This window comes from Meleagris gallopavo, chromosome 2 (genome assembly GCF_000146605.3).
Source record: "Meleagris gallopavo isolate NT-WF06-2002-E0010 breed Aviagen turkey brand Nicholas breeding stock chromosome 2, Turkey_5.1, whole genome shotgun sequence".
Lineage (NCBI taxonomy): Eukaryota > Metazoa > Chordata > Aves > Galliformes > Phasianidae > Meleagris > Meleagris gallopavo.
In genome coordinates this window covers 16,247,656-16,255,772 of record NC_015012.2, presented here as the reverse complement: position 1 = coordinate 16,255,772, position 8,117 = coordinate 16,247,656, and the positions used below count along the sequence as shown (strand labels likewise).

Sequence of the window (8,117 nt, the reverse complement as noted above, 5' to 3'; positions counted from 1 at the left end):
GAACCATGCTGATTTAAGAATCCTTTAGCAGTCTTCAGACACAGAGAAACAGATGATCTTTCCCCCAAATCATGCCCACCATTCAGGCATTTGGTTACAGTAACACGCAGCACAGACAGCTTGGGGCAGATTCTGCCACTGTGTGTTTATGCAACCTGTAGTTGTTGTTTTATTTGGGATTTTTGACTCTTTGGAGGAAATGGGGTTATTCAAACATCATAGAAGCAAAATAAAAAAACTGAGATAAACAAGACGTGTGTTAAAATAGCACATAGGAATACATTGGGTATGGATTTGAAAGAGCAAGTAATGTTGCTTCAATATGTGTTCTTGTAAAGTGAGCTCATTCCTCTTAAAATACTGCATACTAAATTCTTAAATTATGAGATGAGCTTTGACCAGGCAGTGGTTGTATAAATACACCTTCTCTGGGTGAGGCAAATTGGCTAACAGTGAACTTAGTCCCATAATACTTTTACTTCATGCTTATCTAGGCTCGAGTCTCCCTGCCTATCAGATTTCAGTGCAGTGCTGAAAAGTTCATGCTGCTTGGCTATCATAGGATGGCAGAATAGGTGGGAATGTGTTATAAAGGTACTCAAATACTCTTCCAGTATGAGGTGCAGCAAACTAACTCGCAAGCAAAAGCTCTGAGTGGTGCATTCAGAACCTTAAACCAGCCTTCTGTTGATGGTTGTTGCTGTCCAAAGGGCAAAGCAGGTGGGTAACTGCTAGGGAGCCGTGCCGCACTGCCGCAGATGCTGGGTGTTCCTCTGCATAGCACTCAGTGGTGCTGGAGGCATAGCCCCAGCTCTGTCGTCACCTGCAGTCCCATTCCTGTGTGATGCCCAGCCGCCCTGTCCCAAGGGGACAGCAGGGCTCCCATTCTTGCGGAGGTGACCTCTTTCCTTGTTTGCAGGCCTCTCCTTAGGTTTTAGGTTCCTGCTGGGACTGCATAACTCCCAGCTGCGAACAATCTAGAAAAAGATTGTGGAATGGGTTTGTATCACCTCTTCCTGTTGTTTTAGAGGTATTACTGTATGCCACCTCCCTGTGGCAATAAAAATGTAAATGTTAAATTTCTTATCAAGACAAAGCAGAAACTCTCCTGGATGTGTATTTCCTGTCTTTGATTTGCTTTCTTGCGTGGGACGCTTTATTTCACCTGCTGCCTACCGCTCTTCTTTTCCTACAATGTTAATGTATCGTTTTGTGCTCACTCGGGAGATGTTATCAGTTGAATGCAAAGCAGTTCTTGCATTGCTTGGCTATTCTGAAGTTTGTCATCATGCTCCATAAACCACATAAGCAGGAAGCTTTTCTTATACAAATGTCCTCATTTTTTTCCTTGATTCTGGTGTTATGAAGTGCCAAAATGGGGTGCCCAAATATGGTAGGACAACAGGCTGAAGACGAAACACATGGCTTTGTCCCTTTTAGGTTGTCAGTGTGAAGAGACTCTGTTAGAGGTGCTGTGAGTTCATGAAGTCCTTCAGTGGTTCTTCTTTCCACATCTGCTGGGAAAAGTCACCTGTAATTGCTGCTCTCCGGGCAAATCGATCTGTAAACAGAGATGCTGTGGCAGAGGGGAACATGTTCAGTAAAACCTAATGGGGGGTTATGTAACAGAACAAAAATAAACTGAAACATCATCTGTAAATGGAGCCATTATTTCTCCTGCTGAGTAATTATTAATCAATAAATCCTGTATCCGTCAGTGTCGTAGTGTGCTAAGTGCTCTGAGCCACCTCACAATTTGCTAGTAAACCAACCTCAGAGCAAAAATGTTATTAGCAATAATCACAATAACCTCTGGTCTGTGTCTGAAAGCAGTATGGTCTCTTAGAGCTCTTGCTTCACCTATGCCCTTGCTGCTTTCTACTGATATGGCTTAATAGCACCATTCAGAGGTGTAAGTACTGCACATTATTCAAGCTATGGTAGCCGAATTGCGCAGTGTTTGAGTGCAAGATATTTCCTTTCATATGTGGTGTTTTCATAGCTTTGCTGGCAAACCTTTGTAGTCTAGATATGGCAGGAGTTGTGTCATGATTTGGGGGAAATTGCTGTTCTCTGTGAATACGTAGCAGGAGAAATCCTATCTACTAAATGCCATGGTAGTTATTATTTCTGTGTAAAGTGCTTTGAAGTTTCTAAAAGCCCCTCGAGTTCTGTTCCGCAGTAAAATGTAATTGTGCTCTTTAATTCTGGGATAATCCGTGGTTCAAGTATAGTGGAATCACATAGAGACTTGCCTTGTACGTGGCAGGGGAAAAGTAGCACTTTCTCAAATTACAGATAGTACAGAAGGACCCACGAAGCAAATAGATCAAGTTCTTCCAGTGCCAATCATTCTAATTTATCTGGCTCTTGAGGATTTGGGAATATTAGGTCACTTCCATGGCTGTAGCAGTTGTGTGTGTAAGTGATACATTTTTGTAGCTTGCTGTCCTATCTGCATAGGGCCTGACTTCTCTACAAACGTTTTATTGGGTGCTTCTTTCAATGCTTTTATCCATCTAATTGCCTTATTTATTATATGTCAACCTTCAGAAAGTTCAACTTAAGTGAACATGTCATATAAAGGCACTTACAAGATAAAGTCACCCTTACCCCTGTTACATGTGAACTTGAGTAACTTTTGCTACAGTTTCTTATTTTGACCCAGGAATACGATTGCTCTGTTCTGTTTACTATTTGAGCAATTCCAGAGCATCAAATTATTTCACATAGCAGCAATAAAACCAACAAAACCTCTCAAGTCTGGAGATAATGTGTGCTGCTCAGTGCCATCCTTAAACAATGCCTGCTCTATGGAAGTTTTGAAGTACTTAATATTTTATCAGTTCCTCAGTGTATGAGTGCTTGAATCACGACATCTTTAAAATTATACACTAAGAAGATGACACCAGTGTTCCCCAGCAAACATTTCTTGTACTTAAAGGGATGCTTGAAAATATTAATTGTTGAAGAGAATGAGTAACCATTTTTTTTCCTATTTGCAGCATGAAGAAGTTCAAATATATTCAAAATTAATTTTTTTTAAACAATATTCTGTTTGACTAAGGCACAGCAGCTCTGCAGGCAGGTAATGCATCTGTTGCCACAAGATCAGGTTGTTTTTCACCTCGAAAGAACTTTATTGCCTGTGGAGGGGTGTTCTAGAGCTGGAGTGCATGTCTGTGGTCTTTTGTTTTCTTTTCAAAAACATTCAGAAGGAGAAAGAAAGGGAAGGCCCTTCCACTCTTTGCCCTTCAAGGGTTATGCAAATACTTCCCCTCCTCCAGAGTGATGGGGAGATAAAGGTGGCTGCCCTCGTGTTCTTGCTTCTCATTCTGCATACACTTTTCCTTTTCCTTTTCCTTTTCCTTTTTCTTTTTCTTTTTCTCTTTTTTTTTAATATGAGCTTTACTGAAGAGATGCTCTACTTAGGATGCTCTGAACTTGAGTTACAGCCACAGTCACTCCCTTTGCTATTGAAGAAGTCCAGCAGCAATCAATAGCCAATGAGGAAGTGTGTTTAATCAGAGGACTGCTTAATTACCAAGCCGTATATTCTCCTGATCTGCTTTAACTCTTATTTTTACTAAGTTTCATTTATGTAAAATGCTTAATTCTTTCCCAGTTGAGCTATGTAGGTTAAAACATCCTATTTCTGAAATCTTACAGAAGTGTTGATATCCTGAGACTGACAGAACATCTTGTAAACATGTAGACCAAATCCTATCTTAGAAAGCGAGTAAACCTTTACAGTCTTAACCAAGTACATCACATGTCTCTGAGTTACCTGTTGGGGCTCATCAGTTCTGTTCTTCTCTTGCAGGCATTATGCTGCTGGAGATATTCCTGATTCTGGGGGCAATCATCATCTACTTCTTAGCTTCCAAAAAGAAAGAAGAGACGCTCCCATTCAAAGAGGGATGGTGGGGAAAGGGACAGAAGCCTGACACTGAAGAAGATGCAACAATTAGGCCATTCAAGGTGGAAACTACAGAAGAAGAGCTGAGTGTAAGCGAATCTCTGTACTGGGGAAAAAGAAGTCAGAAATGGCCAAATAAATACAGGCCTTGCTGGAAGTATTTTTTACATTGAACCAATGTGAAGTATTTGTGAAAATGACTGACTAGTGTGGGGGGGTTTGGGGGAAGGGACTTCCCAGTATTTCAGAAGATTGAGAGAGATAGACAGATTTCACATTCTGCTACATTATTTTGTTTTCAGCTGTCTGTCTCAAGATTGCTAGTAAATAAGCCTCCTCTGGAAGGCCTAATAAACATGAAAATCATATTACAGATTACTCAGCTGTGTTCCTCTTTGTGCACCTTCCTCTGCTTGATTGTGTAGACCAGAATACAAAGAATATCTTTGCTTTTGAAAGAAAAAAAAGAATAATTATATCTCATTTTCTTGAGTGCCTCATGTTTGCAGCTGCCTTGGATGCTAATTCTGTAATTTATGATCTACTTGGGTCAACAGTATTACAGTGTTAATTACAGTAAATACGTGCTTTGCAGAATTTGCTAGATAACAAGGCCTTGATTGTGAGTGCTTGTCAGGAAATGCACAATTTCATAGATCTCTATGGAGTAATCATTCAAATGATACTTCTGGGACTGCTCATATTATTCATTTACAATGGGTTCCTAGATCACTATTTTCTCAGTTAGGCCTGGATTTTTTAGGACTTTGTTGTCTTCCTTAGTAATAGCAGTGGACACTCATTTCCAGTACATCTTCCCTTTATACTGCAGACATAAAGCTACATAATTTATAACTTTAGGATTTTAGTGATATGCATTATTTGGTTTTATAATAGCTATTGCAACATAATCTATTAGTAACAAACTGTTTTCAAATACATTCTTATGTAAGCTAGGAATTATACTAAGTTACAATTTTTTTTTTCTGAATGTTGAGTGTGGAGAAAAAAACTTGTACATCAAAATGTGTTAAAGGCTTCATTTAAAAATCCATATTTTCTGTACATGTGTTAATTGCCAAAAAAAAAACAAAACATAACACCAAACTTATGTACTAATATCTGCCTGTTCAGTGTGGGGCATGAGCCAGCACATACACCTAACTTGTCTTAGTGAGTGTGAGTTGTCCTTATTGGAAAGTGCTGCTTAAGTTTAAGCTCCACAGAGACCTGAGCAGGGTAGGATTTCCAGTTCTCAACTATTCTGTGGTTCTGCTTCAGGAAGAAGGGGCTCTTGGCTGTCCTTCCCTGCTGAGTGATTTTGGACTGAATTTGCAGTATTGGCAGCATTCCCCATGACCGTGAAGTGCAGTAGTGACCTCACATGATTTGGAAGCATTCACTCCAGTTTAGTTTCACCAACTCTTTAACTGTGTGAAATCCTAAGTGTTTCACAGTGAAGGAGACCAGCAGCTTGGACTGGGAAGGAGAGCAATGAGCATTCACTGCATTCTCTGTGAGACTGAGCTCAAAGGTAGTCTCGGGAATAACTCACTATGAAAAGGCAAGACAACTTACATTGTGAGGTTAATTTGATACTTTTGGTAATTGGTTTGTAAAGTGCCTTATCTTGTATTCAGCTGGCAAAAAAAAAACACAAAAAAAAATCACAAAAACAGTAATAATACGATATGGAGGTGAATTGCATAAGCAAGCTTCTTCATAATGCAGTATTGCTTTTTGGGTTCTATCCTCTGTGGCTATCAGCTTGGCAGACAGATTAGCCAGTGCTGCTAAAGAAAGTGAAGGTGTTAAGAACAGCTATAACTGGAAGAGGAACAGAGTGCATCTGGAGGAGAACAAGGAGTGAAAAAAAGTGATGGAGCATGGGTGAAAGGCACAGTCATCACTGGAGACATTATTCAGACATTGTTCTTCTTCCACTTGGGAATGATTAGAAACCGTACACAGTAGAGCATAAGACAGCAGACACAAGTGCTTCTAACATCTCTCCCTTCTTTTCTTTTCCCTGTAGGACTTATTTAGAAGACTTGACCAGGCTAGATTCACTGAGCCACTGGAGGACAGTTTCTTCCATTATGGGATTAACTTGGCGTGTCTCAGGAAGGTTGTTTCCTACTGGAAAAACCAGTTCAACTGGAAGAAACAAGTTGAAGTTCTCAACAAGTATCCACACTTCAAAACTAAGATTCAAGGTATCTGGCTTTTTTCCTTAAAAATAAACAGTAATGCATAATCTCATTTACAGGGATCTCAGTGTAAGAATGCTCTTGGCCATGTTGCATGAGCCTTCCCTCTGTGGCTGCCATAACGTTGATCCTTGCCACTGTTACAGCAGAAGTGAGAAACTACCTCATTGTAACTGAAACCTCTTAGGACAAACAGAATTTCCCTGTGCATGGATGGGTTGTCCACTGGTGTTAAAGAGAGCCAAGCACAAGCATTTGGAAATGGATTTGCATCTTGAGATGTAGCAATGTTCTCTGATTTGCATGCAATCATGCAAAAATACCCACAGATGCTACCTCTTGTTCCATGCAGCTCCCCAGCTGCTGCCGTCACGGTGATGCTGTCAGTCTGGCAGCATCATCAGCTGAGTGTGCTGGCTGATCATGTTTATCCCTGCCTGGCAGGGCCAACGTGCCCTGCTGCACCATTTCATGCTCTCATAGACCCTGGAAGGCAGAATGTCTTTCCTTTAGAGTTGATGTGTTGCCAGGTCCAAGTGACTGCTTTGTCTTTTCATTCAAAACAGACACATTTTGAAAGAGGCCATTCAGTTAAGGTCTGTTATTATTGGAGCTTGGTCAAACTGGATGTTTTAAATACTTCAGTTAGGGATGTACTTGGGTGATGTGGTGATACAGCTATGGATTTAGGCAAAGCAGACAGTTGTTTTATGCAACTGTAAAATTCACGCTTGAGATTATGCAATATTATTTTTACTTGCCCCCCTGAATGCACATTATTTGAAATGGGGCAGTTAACTGTAATATTTAAAATAAATTTGTGACCAAAAAAAGGAGGGAAAAGAAGTACCACCTGAGACAAGAAAGGGAAAAGAAGTTAAGAACAATGCCATGTGTATAGCAACAAGAAGAGAGATTTGAACATTAAGAGTGATTGCCATGAAAAGACAAGATCAGACGTCGAATACTGGATCCTTAGCTTTTGTAATCCATTGAATGTTTTTCAGAGAATGCAGAAATCCACAGAATTGTAAAGGAGGGGGATTCTCAGCCAGTGAGAGAGGCTGGGATGAAGTGAGTTGATGCAAGTGAAATGTGCTTAAATACATTATAAAATGAAGTATTCAGGCTCCACTGAGAGCAAATAATTGTTTCCTGGAAAGCAGAGCCCTGAATGGATTTGAAGAAAAGCAGTTAACTCTGTAGGTCCTAATGCAACACTTTGCAAAATCCACCAGTACATTGTAAGGATCGTGGGAAAAAAATAGAACTGCAGTTTTTACCTTCTTGCTTTACAATGACCAGGCTGGTACAAAAACATAATCTTCTATTTTGATTTATCAAAAATATACTGAAAGGCTTGGATAAAAGGTAGAATGGAATCAAGAAGTTGAACTCTTCAACTCTTAGCAACATGTTTTTTCAAATCCTTGATTCAGGTTAGTTAGTTCATCAAAAGTTAAGAAGTGTGACTTGATCACAGGCCTCCAGACAGAGAATGCATAGTGATGGCTTTTAAAATTCCTTTTGCTCTAACATTAAAAGATCAGTGGCTGGAGAAAGAAGCTAGACATGTTGAAATGAGAAGTCAGGCACGGATAAAATAAGGAAAGTGATTAATGCCCCCAAAGAAACAGCTGCTGCTTATGATGGATTCCTTATCTCTTGCTGCCTTCAAGTTGCAATTGTATGCCTTTGAGGAAGAAAAATCTGTGACTAACTGAAGCCTAGCTGGTGCCATATATGGATATTTGGGTAAAATTTAAGGGCTCTTGGTCTAGATGATGCAATCGTCTCGTCTGCTTTTAAGTTAGTGTTAGCAGTGGTAGATTGCTTCACTTCTGTGTCTTATTTTTCCAATTTATTTTAAAAGAGAAAGATAACAACCTCATTTAGGTGTTGTCATGCTTAACTGTATATTATAAAGTGCTTTAAGCTCCTTGGATAACATGGATCCAGAGCGGTGCAGGGTACTTGCATGCACATTA

The 8,117-nt window shown here is 39.9% G+C and overlaps 1 protein-coding gene across 2 annotated transcripts in view; it reads left to right on the top strand.

The window, feature by feature from the left end:
- The first annotated feature begins 604 nt into the window (after positions 1–604).
- EPHX1 (epoxide hydrolase 1) overlaps positions 605–8,117 on the top strand; it is a 15,478-nt gene continuing 7,965 nt past the window's right edge. The window contains exons 1-3 of one of the 2 annotated variants that reach the window (XM_003203820.4): positions 605–720; positions 3,824–4,008; positions 5,955–6,135. In XM_003203820.4, the coding sequence (XP_003203868.1) occupies positions 3,829–4,008; positions 5,955–6,135 (361 nt within the window). In that variant the 5' untranslated portion in view covers positions 605–720; positions 3,824–3,828. Of the gene's footprint in view, positions 721–977; positions 1,000–3,823; positions 4,009–5,954; positions 6,136–8,117 lie in introns of those variants that run through there. The other variant, XM_010706661.3, reaches the window with a different exon arrangement.